This window comes from Aythya marila (genome assembly GCF_965140915.1).
Source record: "Aythya marila genome assembly, chromosome: 16".
Taxonomy (NCBI): Eukaryota; Metazoa; Chordata; class Aves; order Anseriformes; family Anatidae; genus Aythya; species Aythya marila.
The window spans coordinates 16,148,460-16,165,129 of record NC_139057.1 but is presented as its reverse complement, the minus strand read 5'-3'; the positions used below and the strand labels follow the sequence as shown (position 1 = coordinate 16,165,129).

Here is a 16,670-nt window from a genome sequence, read left to right as displayed (position 1 = left end):
TAATCTTCCTGCCAAGGGCTCAGTGTTGTGGTCTAAAGTACTCATAAGCAGGCAGCAGGACCCAACGGGATCTATAGCCAGGGATGGATGGTACTAGGAGGCTGCACCCACACTATCCACATTCAGGGGTTCTTACTTCAGCCTAACCTCATCCTGTACCCATGACCAGAATGCTACCACCTGCTGTGGCAGGATTGTGCCAGTGAGCTCCCAGATTGCACAATGAATGCACTATATAATCCAGGGCCTTTCCACAGTGGGAACTGAGACATCAGGAGCAGGAACAACTGGGAGATTTGCTTTTAATGCACACCCCTAATCTCACCAAATGCACATCCTCTTGAAAGACGCTGGTCAGCTGGGCTAGACAGAGCAGTCATCCAGGCACACTGCACTGCACTGGCACAGAACCCTAGAGACCAGGGCTTCAGTTCAAAAGTTAAGAGATTTTGATCAGCCACAAACTATTCCAGTTATGTGGGATAGCCACAGAGAATCTCTAAGACAGTAACAGCAGCATGGCTTTGCCTCCCAAGGCTTATATGCACAGACATACAAGAAGTGTGAGAGGTATCAATGTGTAGTGAGAAAGCTGAGGAACTACCTGTTAGACAGAACAATCTCACATACCTGGTATGATGAAGGCAGTCGTTGGCAGGTGAGTGCTCTGCACAGTGCTCTCAGTGGTAACCACATGGACACTGACCTCCCCAGCAGCATTCCCCTTTGTGCTTCTCACAACCTCCATCTCTGCTCTGCTGTCCATCACCTTGTGTGGGCACAGACCAAGACACTGGAAGCCAGCAAGAAAAATCAAGTTGGTAGTACAAACACAAAGAAGTGAGAAAGAGACAGTGGAGGATGGTCCCTCCCTTTCCACCATCTCCCAGAAGACATTCCTGTAAGATGTATTAAAGGTCAATTGAACCCATGAGAATAGAGAATGAAAGCCACAGCTGGTACCAACATGACTTAGTAAAATGTTGTGAGATCACAGCACAGAGCCTGCAAACACCAAAGGGTTTTTCTTACCTGGGACCACCATAAGATGGTATGAGCACAGCAGGTACACCACAATCAAGGGTTGCTCCTGGCTCCACTCTGGTCCTATACCTCTCAGATGCAGACTGTGACTGAGATTTGGCTAACCCTACCCTGGAAAAGAAAGAGGTCCCTGAAGTTCATCTTTCAGTTCTCCATCTGTGCAGTGACTCTTGATTTTCTTCTAACTGGCTATGAGAGAGAATTTCACAAAAAACATGGCTTAATCAGGAGGAAGGCATGAAGTTCATTGGATGCAACTGAATTTCTCACAGATCAGCGATGTTTAACCTGTTTAGCTGTGAATTTCAAGGAGTAGGCAAGAGGGGATCTGAGAACCCTGAGAGCACTGCTGTGCCTTACTGGCCCTGACCAGGCTCTGCTGGGACCCCCACCAATGGGCCCAGAAGCCCCTTTTCAACACAGCCTCTGCCCATGCCACACTTGAGCAGTGCTGGTATCCAGCCCTGCTGATCTGGAGCATGGCTTGACTTCAGCTCTGTATGGCAGTCATGGGACCTGGCCTGCAGATGGGTCTCCTGGTTATCTCGCACCTTGCCTCGTAATCTGGGTTCTCACCTGGACTTGGCTACAAGGGCTGGGTCCCTACTCCCTTTCCTGGGTAAAAGAGGCCAGGCCCCAGCCAGCAGGCACTGTTCTGCCAACCACCTCACCCATGTCCTGGGGCTGCAGCTGGCCCCTCTGTGCCCTGGAGGACAGGACAGGATCCACACACGAGTGTCTCCAGACCAGGCTCTGTCTGCAAAGGGGGGACAAGAACAGCGTTATGACCCAGTGGCCAGAGGGCATCAGCAAGGGAGGGCTTTCAGTGCTGCTCTTACCTAATGAAAAATGCAGTACAAATACAGAATTAAAAGCAAAACCAGCAGTATCACTGGATATGTTCACAGAAGATCTCTCCATACCTATTGAAAATGATGGTCTAGATGTACCAGACTGCTGGAAACTGAGAGCACAGGGCCAGAGGATTTTGGACTTGCCCTGTGTCCTGCACCCTCCCTGAAGCACCAGCCAGCTGCCCTTGGAAATGGGATGGAGGCAAGACTACTCTATGGTCTAATCTATGGGACTGTGCCATGTCTTGGTTGCTTCTGATGCAACTTGAATTTGAAAGAAAAGATGAACGGGTAGGAAGGGGGATCATTTCACGGAAGGTCCAGTAAATAAGAATATCGCTACATAAGGCAACATCTGGAATTTTATACCTTCAGACAAAGGTGTTACAACCAGAGGCTAAAGAGTGGGCTGGTGTACTCATGTTAGGAGATTTACTTCTACCTTTCTCTTGCAGTGCTGTCAGATTTGTGATCAGAAATATCTCATATTCAACTGACAGAAGCCACTGACGTTTCATACCTTCCAGGTCCAATGACAGAAGGACATTATTAAGTATCAGAAGAACTGAAGGAATTGAGTAACACCTTGCTCCAGCTGAAAGCCAAAATGTACTTGGCACCCAATCTGGCTGCTTCCTAATATCTACCAGAAACCTATCTGCTTTTCTTGCCATTTAAATCCAGTACTTATCCTTGATTCATCACTTGGGCCCAATGTTTCAAGGACTGATATTTCGTTTTGTGTCAGTTGGGGTATCAGCAAGGTTCACTGTAATGTTAAACCCTATGGCCTGGTCCAAACGGACAAAGGGTGGAGATTGTAATGGAAGTCAGAAGTCACATTAAAGGGCTAGCAATAAAACTGGGGAAAGTTGGCTGGAGTGGGTTGCCAGTGCTTGGGGACTGGCGGGGCATCAGTTGGCTGGTGGTGAGCAATTGCATTTGTGCAATCACCTGTTTTGTGTTTTTATTTTCCTCTTTTTTTTTTTTTTTTTTTTTTTTTTTTCCTATTAAATGGTATTCATCTCAACCCAAAGTTTTACTCAACTCAAAAGTTTTCTTTTTTTTCCCCCCCATTCTCTTTTCCTTCCTACTGTGGGGGAAGCAAGCAAAAGGCTGTGTGGTGCTTGTCTGCCTGACAGGTTAAGCCACAACAGTCATTTTTAGCATCCAATGTGGGGCATGAAGGGTTGAGATAACAACAGATCTGACCAGTGTGTGTTAGACCAAATTTGTTTATAATTTGTTTTAAGTATTCCATTAATTTAATATTTGCTGGTCACAACATTGATTTATTTGCTCTCAAAGTTTATTTATTTGTTCGCAATGTTCTTTTATGTAATGCTGGCTTGCTGTTTCTCACTTCTGAGGACTGTCTTAAGGTTGGTTTTGGTTTCCTCAGTTTATATATAATATTCACTTATGTTACACTGTCCATGAGCCTAATCTTATATTTGTATTCAGCACTGCTGTCATCCTTGTACTTTGGGAACTATTTTATGGAAATTATTATTAAGTACACTTTTTACCTTTTCTCCACAGGAAGCCAATCTGTGGAGGACACCTTCCCCTTCTCCTCCAGGCTATTTTCAATGTCTCTTCAAAACTTTAAATATTCTCAAGATGTTCAAACGAGCATATTCCTACTGCTATACCTCCTGAATGTGTTTCAGGTTTTGTCTAATGTTAAACAACTATTTAAGAACACCACCCAGAGGTCTGTCCTGAAGCAGGAAAGCTGAGTGTCAGGGAATGTGGGAGGATACAAGCAGCAGAATAGTGCTACAGTGCTTTGGAACTTCACCCCTGAACAAATGCAGAACACTGAAAAACTGGTAAAAACGTTGTTGTTGCCCTGGCAAATCCAAAGAGACACAAATCACTGCAACATGCTGGGGCTTGGCCTATGCCTACCAAGCCACACTCAACACTAATCCAGCTCCCACCAGAGATGCTGCAGCTAATTCAACCCCAGTAACAGACACTGCAGCTAATCCATCTCCAGCAACAGACACTGTGGCTAATCTAACTTCTGCTACAAGCACTGCAGTTCCTCACACTCCCACCACAAACACTGTGCCTGAAGCAGAGAGCTAACCCACAATGGTATCAGCCACCCCTGTAGTCAAGAAGAAACAACAGCAATAGAAATCAGCTCATATGGTATGGGAAGAAGCAGTGTCTCCTCGGAGGTACCAGGAGGAAGAACTGGAGGAAGCAGGCTGCTCTGCAGCAGGACCATCACAAAAACAGAATGGGGAAGAGACAGAACTCATAAATGAGTAAGAAACCACCCGATCCTGATCCCTGAGAGAACTGTGAGGTATACAAAAGGATTTCAGCCCTCATCCAGGTGAGCACAGTGTCACCTGGCCACTCTGATGTTGTCGTAATGAGGGCAGTAGCCTGGAATTAGAGGGCAGGGAAGCCAAGCAGCTGGGATCCCTCTCTAGGGAAGGAGGAATTAACAAAGTGATAGGAAAAGGGGCCGAAGTCCTCAGCTTCTGGAGACAACTCCTGTCAGGCATCAAGGAAAGGCATCCTTTCAAGGAAAATGCTATATGTCACCCCGGTAAGTGGACCACCGTGGAGAAAGGTATCCAGTACCTGAGGTGCTGAAGGTGATTTATAATGACCTGGATAACAAGTAGGTAAACAAAGATCCAGACCAAGTCCAGTGCACATGGTCAATGAGGCAGAAGTTTGTACAGAGTGCACCATCATTGTGTGCCAATACGCAGGCAATGACAACTGGAAAGACGGAGACGAACCAACAGTGGGTGTAGTGGTCAGCCAACTCCAGCAAAATGAAGAAAATTTCTCTTCTTCTCCATGGGTCTGCATCTCACTGATGCAAGTACCAAGAGGTCCAGAAACTCAAAGAGAACATACCTTCCTTCCCACCTGTACAGACCAGTATCTCAGCTATTAGGAGCAAGCATTTGTCTACTCAAGAGAGAGGATATAGTGGGTACACACCACATGCCACCCTGTGATTTTTTAACCTACCTGACCACACAGAGGACACGAGGAAGCAGGATGGAAAATCTGCCTTGAAGCTAGAAGGGCAGATATGCGAGTTGTAAGAATAAAACAGCCACCAAAAGGGGTTCTTCCAGAAAAATTACTGCTCCAGTTTCTATTGGCAGTCCCACAAATGGAGTAGAAGGGCTGATCTTATGTCTGATCTAAATGGAGGGACTTCTGATTTGCACTTCAAAGAATTAAGTAATGAACACTGCAGCCAGGACTAGAAGGACCCTGCCTTCAGCCAGGTACTGGTAGGCTTTTGACACAGCTGTCTACCTTGCCTGGACTCTCAGAGAACCCTTTTGTTGTGGGGTTGCTGAGAGCTGAAGAACAGCAGGTGCCAATTGCAGCCACAACAGTGCAACAGCAGCAATATCGCACCAAGAGTCCCTGATTCCCATCCATGAGCTGATTCATCACCTAGAGACCCAAATAGCAATCAGGAAGACTTGTTCATCCTTTAATAGTCCCATATGGCCAGTGAGGAAGTCTAATGGTGAGTGGAGGCTAACACACTACCATGAACCCACCAAGGCAAGCAACGGTGGAAACAACCACCAGATGGCTGGAAACATATCCTGTGCCCCATGCCACTGCTCAAAACAATACTCTAGGCTTGGATAAACAAGTCTTATGGTGACTTGGAGCCCCAAAAAGAACTGAATCAGAGAATAGGACTCTTTTCTGAAACAACTTCATAGACACCTGGGTCAAAGAGCATTGACCAGGTATATCACATCCCCTATCATGCACCAGCCTTAGGGAAAATTGAATGATACAATGGACTGTTAAAGACCACACTTCAGTGCAATGGGTGCTGGGACATTCAAACATTGTGATACACATTTAGCAAAAGCCCCTTGGTTAGTTAACACTAGAGAATCTGCCAGTTGAGCTGGCCCTTCCCAATCAAAACCCCTTATGTACTGTAGAAGGGGATAAAATTCCTGTAGTGTGTGTGTGCAAAACACGCTGAGGAAGACCATCTAGGTTATTCCTGCCTCAGGCAAAGGCAAGCCCAGCTGTGGGATTGCTTTTGTTCAGGTACCTGAGTGCACTTGGTAGATAATGCAGAAGGATGAGGAAGTCCACTGCGTATCTCAAAGGAATTTGATTCTGCGTGAGAATAGCCCATGACTTGAACTGTACAATGCCAATTGCTATATAATGCTGTACATCATGTCAATGGTGTTACAGTAAGAATCATCCAAACAAATTAAGAATAAATCTTGATGGAACCAGGCAAGTGAAGTGGTGATGGAGCCAGAGCTGGCTTCAGCATGCAACAACACCACAAACTCTCTCTACTGACCTAAAGGATAGTTACAATGAACAGAGCCCAAAGTCATATACTAAATGAACTCAATGGACATTTTAGATAGCCCATAGTCTAAGGAAATTATATTTGTGTGTGTACATCAAGGGATGGAAAAGGTGGTGGTAATTAGAAAGGAGGACATTGTGGAAAGCATGGGACCCGAGCATAATTTAAATGGCATAAAATAAAGGGTAGAATTTATCCTGGTTTGGTTGGGATAGTTTTCTTCATGGTTGCTCATATGGTACTATGTTTTGGATCTGTAATCACAGAATCACAGAACTGTAGGGGTTGGAAGATCGTTGGATCCAACCCCCCCAAAGCAGGTTCCTCAGAGCAGGCTGCCCAGGTAGGCATCCAGGCAGGCCTTGGATATCTCCAGAGAAGACGCCACAACCTCCCTGGGCAGCCTGTTCCAGTGCTCCGTCACCCTCACCATGAAGAAGTTCTTTTGCATGTCGGTGCAGAACTTCTTGTGCTCTAACTTGCAGCCATTGCCCCTTGTCCTATCCCCACAAACCACTGAGAAGAGGTTGGCTACATCCTTCTGTCTCCCACCCCTCAGATATTTATATACATTGAGGAGATCCCCTCTCAGTCTTCCCTTCTCCAGGCTGAACAGACCCAGGTCTCTCAGCCTTTCTTCATAAGGAAGATGCTCCAGGCCCCGTATCATCTTTGTGGCCCTCTGCTGGACTCTTTCCAGGAGATCCCTGTCTTTCTTGTACCGGGGAGCCCAGAACTGAACACAGTACTCCAGGTGAGGCCTGACCAGGGCAGAGTAGAGGGGGAGGATCACCTCCCTTGACCTGCTGGCCATGCTCCTTTTAATGCACACCAGGATCCCATCAGCCCTCTTGGCCACCAGGGCACACTGCTGGCTCATGGTCAACATGTCATCCACAAGGACCCCCAGGTCCTTTTCGTCAGAGCTCCTCTCCAGCAGGTCATCCCCCAGCCTGTGCTGATACTTCAGGTTGTTCCTTCCCAGGTGCAGGACTCTACACTTGCTCTTATTAAATCTCATTTGGTTTCTTCCTGCCCATTTATCCAGCTGGTCCAGGTCTCACTGAATGGCAGCACAGCCTTCTGGCGTGTCAGCCACTCCTCCCAGCTTTGTGTCATCGGTGTACTTGCTGAGGGCAGATGCTATTCCCTCATCAAGGTCGTCAGTGAAGATGTTGAACAAGACCGGACCCAGCACCGACCCCTGGGGAACACCGCTAGTCACAGGCCTCCAGCCAGTCTCTGCTCCGCTGACCACCACCCTCTGAGCTCGGCCAGTCAGCCAGTTCTCAGTCCACCTTGCCATCCACTCATCTATCCCACACTTTCTCAGCTTTGCTAGTAGGATGTCATGGGAGACAGCATCAAAAGCCTTACTAAAGTCAAGGTAGATGACATCCACCGCTCTCCCCCCATCTACCCAGCTGGTGATGCCATCATAGAAGGCAACAAGGTTGGTCGAGCACGACTTCCCCTTAGTGAATCCATGCTGACTACTCCTCATAACCTTCTCTTCCAATTGCTTGGAGATGGCATCCAGAACAAGCTGCTCCAATACCTTTCCAGGGACAGAGGTGAGACTGACTGGCCTGTAGTTTCCCAGATCCTCCTTCCTGCCCTTCTTGAAGACCAGAGTGACATTGGCTATCTTCCATTCTTCAGGCACCTCACCCGTTCTCCAGGACCTTTCAAAGATGATAGAAAGCAGTTCGGCGATCACATCTGCCAGTTCCCTTAGCACATGCGGATGCATCCCATCAGGACCCATGGATTTGTGTACATTGAGCCCACTCAGATGTTCCCGAACCACTCTCACATCCACCAGGGGGGAGCCCTCCATTTCCCAGACCCTTTGTCCTATTGCCAGGGGCGAGGAGTCCCGGGGGAGTGTCCTTGAAGCAAAGAAAGCATTCAGTATCTCTGCCTTCTCAGCGTCTCCCGTGACCAGGACACCCCCCTCATTCAGCAAGGGACCCACATTATCCCTAGTCTTCCTCTTGCTGTTTACATACTTGAAAAAACCCTTCTTATTATCCTTTATCTCTTTTGCAATCCTCATCTCTAGGTGGGCTTTAGCCTTCCTCATCACATCCCTGCAGGCCCTGACAATACATCTATACTTCTCCCAAGAGGACAGGCCCTTTTTCCACATTTCATAGACCTTCCTCTTCCTTTTGATCTTATTGATGAGCTCCTTGCTCATCCACGCGGGTTTCCTGCCCCCCTTCCCCGATTTCCTATTCTTCGGGATGCACTGACCCTGAGCATGGAAGAAGTGCTGCTTAAATGTAGCCCAGCTCTCACAAGCACCCTTGCCTTCTAGCAACCTATCCCATGAGATACTCCCAAGCAGGTCCTGGAAGAGGTCGAAGTTGGCTTTTCGAAAGTCCAGGGTAGCAATCCTACTCTTAGCCTTACTTCCTTTGCTTAGTTCCATCTGGAACTCCGCCATCTCATGGTCGCTGCATCCCAAGCTGCCCCCAACTTTCACATCCCCGACAAGGCCATCCCTGTTGGTAAGAACGAGGTCCAGGAGCACTCCCCGCCTCATCAGCTCCTCCACCACCTGCGTCAGAAAATTGTCCTCAACGCATTGTAGGAACCGTTTGGACTGCTCATGCCTGGCTGAGATGCTTACCCAGCAGATGTCTGGGTAACTGAAGTCCCCCATGAGGACCTGCGCTCGTGATCGTGAGGCTACTAGCAGCTGCTCGTAGAAGGCCTCATCAACTTCCTCCTCCTTATCTGGAGACCTGTAGTAAACCCCCACCACCATGTCTCCCATACCAGCCCACCCCTTAATTCTTACCCACAAGCTCTCCACTTGTCCTTCACCCTCCCCCAGGTGGAGCTGGGTACACTCTAATTGCTCCCTCACATAAAGGGCAACCCCACCCCCTCGCTTCCCCAGCCTGTCTTTCCTAAAGAGGACATAGCCCTCCATGACTGCGTTCCAGTCATGCGAGCTGTCCCACCACGTCTCAGTGATCACAATGAGATCATGGCCCCACGACCGAACACAGATCTCGAGCTCCTCCTGTTTATTTCCCATGCTCCGTGCATTGGTGTACAGGCCCTTTAAGGAAGCAGCAGGTGCAGTAACCCCTGGGGGGATGCAAGAAGAAGATACTGGATGGGGGATCGGGAAGGCTACCTTCTCTGAGGATCCCTCAGACAATCCTATGGGAGAGCTCAGAAGTTTTTCCCTGTCTTCAACAGTGACAGCAGTGACGACTTCCCACATCCCTTCTCTGTCACCTTTACCTCCCCTCCCTTCCCCCATCAAACCTAGTTTAAAGCCCTGGTAATCAGCCCAGAGAGCTTTCTCCCCAACACACTTGCACCCAACTTGCTCAGTTGGTGTCTGTCCATAGCCCACATACCTGGCCTCTCAAAGGACGGCCCAAGATCAAAATACCCAAATCCCTGGTCCAGACACCACCCCCTCAGCCAGTCATTTACCTGTCCTGTTCCGCTCCTTCTATCTGCATCCCAGTCACCCAGTGGGAGGACAGAGGTGAACACTACCTGCACCCCTGATCCCCTCAACAACCTCCCCAGGGATGCAAAGTCCTTTTTAATATTCTTCATTTTTCTAATAGCAGCTTCCTGGGATCCAACCTGAATGACTACGAGAAGATAGCAGTCCTCCAGTTTAATGAGTTGTGGCAGAGCCTTCCTAACGTCTCTGACACGTGCCCCAGGAAGAGAGCACACTTCTCTGGCTAGGTTATTTGGGTGGCAGATAGCAGCCTCGGTGCCCCTCAGCAAGGAGTCCCCAGTCACCAGGACTCTCCGCTCTTTTTTTTGTGGCACAGGTTACAATGCGGTGCTCCATCTGGCCCTGATCCTTATGTTTTGCACTTCCCCCAATCTTGACTCTCTTCTCGGGGTTGCTTCCCAGGTTTGGACTACTGTCCAGACCCTCAGCCTCTTCCACAACCTCCCTGAGAGCCTCAAATCTACTTCCCAGGGACACCATGGGGGTAGGTGGCACTGTGGGTGTTGGGGGCAGACGTCTCTTTCTGCTCCGAGCCGAGACAAGGGTCCAGCCCCTTGTCTCTTGCGGACAGCCTGGCCCTCTGTTCTGCATGTGTTCAATGGGGGCAGCCTCTACCCCTTGTTGGGACATAGGAGAGGGCTGCCGAGCAACAGCAGAGGCAGGGAGACCCCTCCTATCTGTCACCCTCAGAGACTCCCTCAGACTGCTGATTTCTTGCTGCAGCCCAGCCACCGGCTTGAGGAGTCCCTGAAGCAAGGCACACCTGCACCTGTGACAGCGCTCTCCTCCCTCATGGCCCAGATGGGCCTCCAGATTCTGGAGTTCCCTGCAGTCACCTGTCTGGACTGCCACCTCCTCCCTTAGGGGATCCACCTGGGTGCCCACGTGAGCCCAGAGAAGCAGCATCTCCTCCATTTGGGTTTCTGCCTTGGACCAACCACTGCAACGGGTGTCCACCACGGCAAGGTCTAGGTTCTCCTCCCTGCCCCGCGCAAACTGCCTGCACTAACTGCCAAGCCGGTCCTGTTAGCGCATCCTGTTTGCATTGCTCCTCATGAAAAAGATGCTGACAAAACACTGACATTTTAGTTGTTGCTGAACAGTGTTTCCACAGAATCACAGAACCACAGATTTTAGGGATTGGAAGGGACCTTGAAAGATCATCTAGTCCAATCCCCCTGTAGGAGCAGGAACACCTAGATCAGGTCACATAGGAACACGTCCAGGTGGGTTTTGAAAGTCTCCAGAGAAGGAGACTCCATAACCCCGCCGAGCAGCCTGTCTCAGTGCTCTGTCACTCTCACCGTGAAGAAGTTTCTTCTCACATTTTAAGTGGAACCTCCTATGTTCCAGCTTGCACCCATTGCCCCTTCTCCTATCATTGGATGTCACCGAGAAGAGCCTGGCTCCATCCGACACTCACCCTTTACATATTTATAAACATTAATGAGGTCACCCCTCAGTCTCCTCTTCTCCAAGCTAAAGAGACCCAGCTTCACTGGCCTTCTTGGCCACAAGGGCACAGTGTTGGCTCATGGTCGTCCAGCTGTCCACCAGGACCCACAGGTCCCTCTCCACTTCACTGCTCTCCAACAGGGCAGTCCACAACTTACACTGGTGTCTGGGGTTGTTCTTGCCCAGATGCAGGACTCTATACTTGCTCTCGTTATATTTCATTAAGTTTCTCCCTGTCCAACTCTCCAACCTGTTGAGGTCCTGCTGGATGGCAGCACAGCCTTCTGGCGTGTCAGTCACTCCTCCCAGTTTAGTGTCATCAGCAAACTTGCTGATAGCACACTCCTTTCCCTCACCCCGTCATCAATGAATATATTGAACTACACTGGTCCCAGTATCAACCTCTGATGGACTCCACTAGATATAGGCCTCCAGCTCGACTCCATCCCATTGACCACAACCCTCTGGCTTCTTCTCTTCAGCCAGTTCACAGTCCACCTCACCACCCGATCCTCCAGACCACGCATCCTCAGTTTAGCTGCAAGGATGCTGTGGGAGACAGTGTCAAAAGCTTTACTAAAATCAAGATAGACCTTTCCATCATCTATCCACCTGGTTATGTCCTCATAAAAGGCAATCAGGTTGGTCAAGCACGACTTCCCTTTGGTGAAGCCATGTTGACTGCCCCTAATGGCCCTCTTGATACGCCTAGAGTTAGCGCCAAGGATATGTTGTGTTACATCATCTTTCCAGGGATGGAGGTGAGGCGGACTAATCTATAGTTACCTGGGTCCTCCTTCTTGCCCATTTTGAAGACTGGAGTGACATTTGCTTTCCTCCAGTCCTCAGTCTTTCGATTTTCTCAAGATGCCTGCTAGCAAGGAGGCTGGAGGTGTATGAGGAGCAGGGAAGGAACAGCTGACCCAGCATTTCAACCAGCTTTGACAAGATATATGTCTCCATAATAGTGCTCTCTAGTAGAGCACCTTCCCATTTGAGAAGCAAAGTATCCAGCAGCAGAGGGACTTGGAAAGCTAGAATTTCTGTTGTTGCTACACACAAGAGGCTCCAACTCTGCCATGGCCTCACACCCTACCTCTCACAAACCCATGACAAAGCCAGAGAATTATCTGTTGGCAGATAGGAAAGCTAAACTCTGTGCAACAGACTGTAATGGAGCAGGGAGAAGAGCAGCTCTCAGCTCAGGGATGTGCTACAGCCCCAGCAATCAGCACTTCATAAAGCACAGTGCAGTCAAAATTTATATATCTTTTCATCACAAAATTGGCTTAAAATAGCTATATCTAAAACAATATAACATGTTTACTGGTTTTGTAGCTTCTGAGAATTTAACATATTATTTCTGTACTGGTGTGCTCTGGGGGACGCCTGTCCGGAAAGCAGCCTGTGGACACCATGGTGACCATGAGCCAGCAACATACCCTTGCCACAAGGACAGCTGAAGGGATCCTGGGCTGCATTAGGAGTATCACAGCAGGTCAGAGGAGGTGCTCCTTCCCCTCTGCTCAGCATTGGCGAGGCCACAGCTGGAGCACTGGATCCAGTTCTGGGCTCCACAGCACAGGACAGACATGGAGCTACTGGACAGAGCCCAGGCTGAGACATGGACTCTTAATTACCTCCAGTGGCAAAACTGAGTGGCAAAAAAGCAACACCTGGGATCATGCTAAAACTACAGATGGTATTACAAAGTACTGCAGACAGTGAGCTGAGAGCTGATTTCCTGGAACTTCCTCTGTCTTCAGGCATTGCCCAGAGCAGGCATTTTAAGAGACTAATGGCACTGTAATAGTATTTGCTCCATATAAACACAGGAGAACACTCAGCAGCACCCTTCACACAGGCAGGCAGTCCAGTGGATAAAGGCAAACGTACACACTTCTTCCCTTCCAAATTTAACTGCTTTAAACCCATGAGGCAATAAATCCTCTGGAGTTACATCCTGGCTGCCAGACCCCTTAAGTTTTTGCTGCAGCACAGGATGAGGTTTGGAGTGGACTGAGGCTGTCTCCATTGCTTTTCTCTGTGCTGTAGCTTTTTTTTTTTTGTAGCACTGCCCCACATCCCCCAAAGGGAAAGGGAGAGAAAAAATGAAAACTGTTCAAGGATTGAGCTAAAGACAGGAAAATCATTCAACAATTATTGTCACAGGCAATGCAGAGTCAATGTAAGGGAGATTAATGCAATTTATTATCTATTACTAACAACCTAGAACAGTAAGAAACTAGAAACACCTTCCCCCATCCACATTTTTCCACCTTCTTCCCCCCAGGCAGTGAAGGGAAATGGGGACTGTGGTCAGTCCATGACATTTCATCTCTGGCACTCCTTCATGGTCACTCTCTGCCCCTGCTCCAGCGTGGGGTCTCTCCCATGGGATGCCATCCTTCCCAACTGAGCCTGCAGGGGCTGCCCACAGGCAGCAGCTCTCCAAGAACTGCTCCCACATGGCTCCATACCACGGGGTCCATCCCCCAGGAGCAAACTGCTCCAAGCCAGGTTCCCCATGGGCGGCAGCTCCCCCCAGACCCCTGCTTCTGCGTGGGCTCCTCTCCACGGGCTGCAGCTCTGGCCTGGGGCCTGCTCCTGCGGGGGCTCTGCATGGGCCGCAGCCTCCTCCAGGCCACATCCACCTGCTCCAGGGGGGCTCCTCCAGGGGCTGCAGCGTGGAGATCTGCTCCATGTGGGACCCATGGGCTGCAGGGGGACAGCCTGCTCCACCAGGGGCCTCTCTACAGGCCGCAGGGGAACTGCTGCTGTGTGCCCAGAGCACCTCCTGCCCTCCTGCTGCACTGACCTTGGAGTCTGCAGGGCTGTTTCTCACTCCTTTCTCTCCCAGCTGCTGTTGCCCAGCAGGTTTTTTACTTTCTTAAATCTGCTCTCACAGAGGCACAAACAACATTGTTTAATGGCTCAGCTCTGGCCAGTGGTGGGGCCCTTTTGGAACCAGCTGGAACTGGCCCTTATCTAACACGGGGCAGCTTCTGGATTCTTCTCACAGAGGCCACCGCTGCAGCCCCCCACTATTGCAACCTTGCCACATAAACCCCATACAACACAGTGAGAGCACTGTCTCAACACCACACAAACCCTGTTTGCTCTCCCTAGCAGTCAGCAAAGGGTGGAATGAAAAGGGTTATCCATGATCTACACCATGATCTACAGCCAGCCAGTACAGAACTTCGTCCAGAATAGACACACATATCCGCACACATTTTTTTTTTGTGTGTGGTTTTTTTTTTTGTTAGATACGCGCGCCCCCCCCCCCCCCCCCCCATTGTTTGGCATAGTGTTATGCATAAAGAAAAATTTCCGTGTTGCACAGACATGACACAGTCCTAAAGCGATCCCAACAGCCCCTCTCCCCCATCCGCTCTGCAGGGCCCGGGACTCCCGCGGCCCCACGGCTCGGGCGCAGCCCCGCACGCGGGGACGGGGCCCGAGGCCGACTCAGCCGCCTTCTTCCCGCCGCACCGGCCGCGTCCCGGCCGGCACGGGCAGCGAGGGCCGCCCCAGGCCTCCTCCTTCCCGCCCGCCGGCAGGCCGAGCCGCAGGGCCACCGCCGGGCCCGGTGAGGCCTCAGTGCGGCTTCAGCCGCCGCGCAGTGCGCAGGGCCCAGCCCAGGGCTCGCCGCCGACGCCGCGACCGCGAAGGCCGGTCCGGTCTCTTTCAGGACGTGAAAATGGCGGAGCGGAGCTCTGCCCCCCTCCGCGGGGCGCGCCGGGGCCGCCTCGCCTGTAGGGGGCGGCGCGCAGCGAGGGCGCCACGGGCAGGAGCTGCCCCCGCAGCCGGCGGCCGCCAGGGCCTGGCCCCGCGCCCTGCCCTGCCCCGGGACAGCGCAGCCGGCACAGCGCAGGGGCCCGGCGGGAGCGGGGCGTCCGGGCGCGCCGGCTCCGCTGCCCTTGGCGAGACCGAACCGCAAAGCTACCGCGCTGCTGGTGCTGCCTTTCAGGGAGAGTGAGAAAAATAAAACAGAAAGGCAGAACCCCAGCGAGCCCGCCGCGGCGGCGAGCCCGGGCTGACGGGGCGGGGAGGCGCTGGCCGCAGCCTCCGTCCGCCGCGGGTCCGGGCCCGGGCCCGGCAGTGCCCCCGCCGCGCCGCTTACCTGCACGGCGGCGCCCGGCGGCCCGCGCCGCACCGCGCCGGGCGGCCCGGCCAGGGCGGTGCTCGCGGGGCCGCGCCGAGCCGCGCCGGAGCCGCACGGGCCGGGAGCGGGCTGCGCAGATGCGGGTGACGGCCGTGCCGCCCCGCCGCTGCCGGGCTCCGCGGCGCCCGAACGGCCCGAGGGCAGCGGAGCCCCGCGCCGGGAGGGGCGCTGGGCGGCTCGGGCCGGCCGCGTGCGTGAGTGTGAGTGTGTGCACGCGGGGAGGGGGGGGGCGGTAATTGGGCAGGTTGAGTGAGAATGCATGCAGTTAATGAGTGCCGTCGCCATGGTAACCCGTGTATTCTTCAACGTTGCAGTGTCAATTTTTAATCCGACCGCATAATTTTGGGGAGCTGCCTGGCCGCGCACGGCGGGTCGCCACGGCAACGCGCAGCCCGGGCACCCCCGAGGCGGCCGCGGTGCGGAAGGGGCCGCGAGGCTCCCCGGGAGCCGCCCGCCGCCCGTGGTGCCCTCCTCCGGGCTGCGCCACCGCCACCAGGCCCGGCCCAGCTCCGCCGGGCCCCGCGCCGCGCCCCGCAGGCACGAAGCGGGCGGTGGGACCCGGCCGGCGAGTACCGGGAGCGGGGCGCGGCCTTGGAGCAGCGGCGAGCTCCGGGGCTCCCCGGCCCTCCGGGCACCGCCGGTGCCCAGCACAGAGCACAGGTGGGACCCGGCGCCAGCAGTGACCGCCAAAGACCAGTCAGCCCAGCCGAGGCAACGGCTGCCAGCACACGGGCAGCAAAACAGCCGTGGGGTAGGAGTGAAGGCAAATGCTGCCCAGCACAGAGCTCCAGGATTGGGAGCACACCAGCTTGAGTGCAGTTCTTGGTGCCAGTTCTGGGCAAAGCAGAGAAATGCTGCACACTGCTCAGCAGCAAAACAGTGTCTCTGCTTACACCCAAGCCCTGGAGAGCTGGTGCAGACGAGACATGGCAGCTTTGATTGCTGTTAGAGGGAACAACCCCACTCAGGAACTCTGATAAACTGTGGCAGGAACAGTAAATCCATCTCTGCCACATTGTCTTGCCTCCACTCCTTTTCATAGCAGGTAGTCATGAAGCACTTTGTTCCCACAATACTGAGAAGTCAGGCTGAGCTTGAGGGTCCCAGCATCTCCCATCCTGACATTGCATTGGGGTTTTGAGGTGGCTTAAACACGATTTTCACCTTTTATCAAAAATTAAGCTTGAAATTGGGCTACATCAGGCAGAAGGCATGAAAGATGGGAGCTCCTCTAAGTCATTAATGTTAACCTAACCCCCCTGGAGTGCAATCAAACTCCACCGCTGATGGTAA

At 52.0% G+C, this 16,670-nt stretch overlaps 1 protein-coding gene across 6 annotated transcripts in view; it reads right to left on the bottom strand.

The window, feature by feature from the left end:
• L3MBTL1 (L3MBTL histone methyl-lysine binding protein 1) overlaps positions 1 to 15,546 on the bottom strand; it is a 36,796-nt gene extending 21,250 nt beyond the window's left edge. For 5 of the 6 annotated variants that reach the window (XR_014318615.1, XR_014318616.1, XM_082773283.1 and 2 more), the window contains exons 1-3: positions 15,336 to 15,546; positions 1,033 to 1,155; positions 631 to 793 (exon numbers count right to left, since the gene is read on the bottom strand). Coding sequence is in view for 4 of the 6 variants with exons in the window: in XM_082773283.1 (XP_082629409.1) it covers positions 631 to 766 (136 nt within the window). In the remaining 2 variants the exon portion in view is untranslated. The remainder of the gene's footprint in view (positions 1 to 630; positions 794 to 1,032; positions 1,156 to 15,335) is intronic. The other variant, XM_082773284.1, reaches the window with a different exon arrangement.
• Positions 15,547 to 16,670: the final 1,124 nt, after the last annotated feature.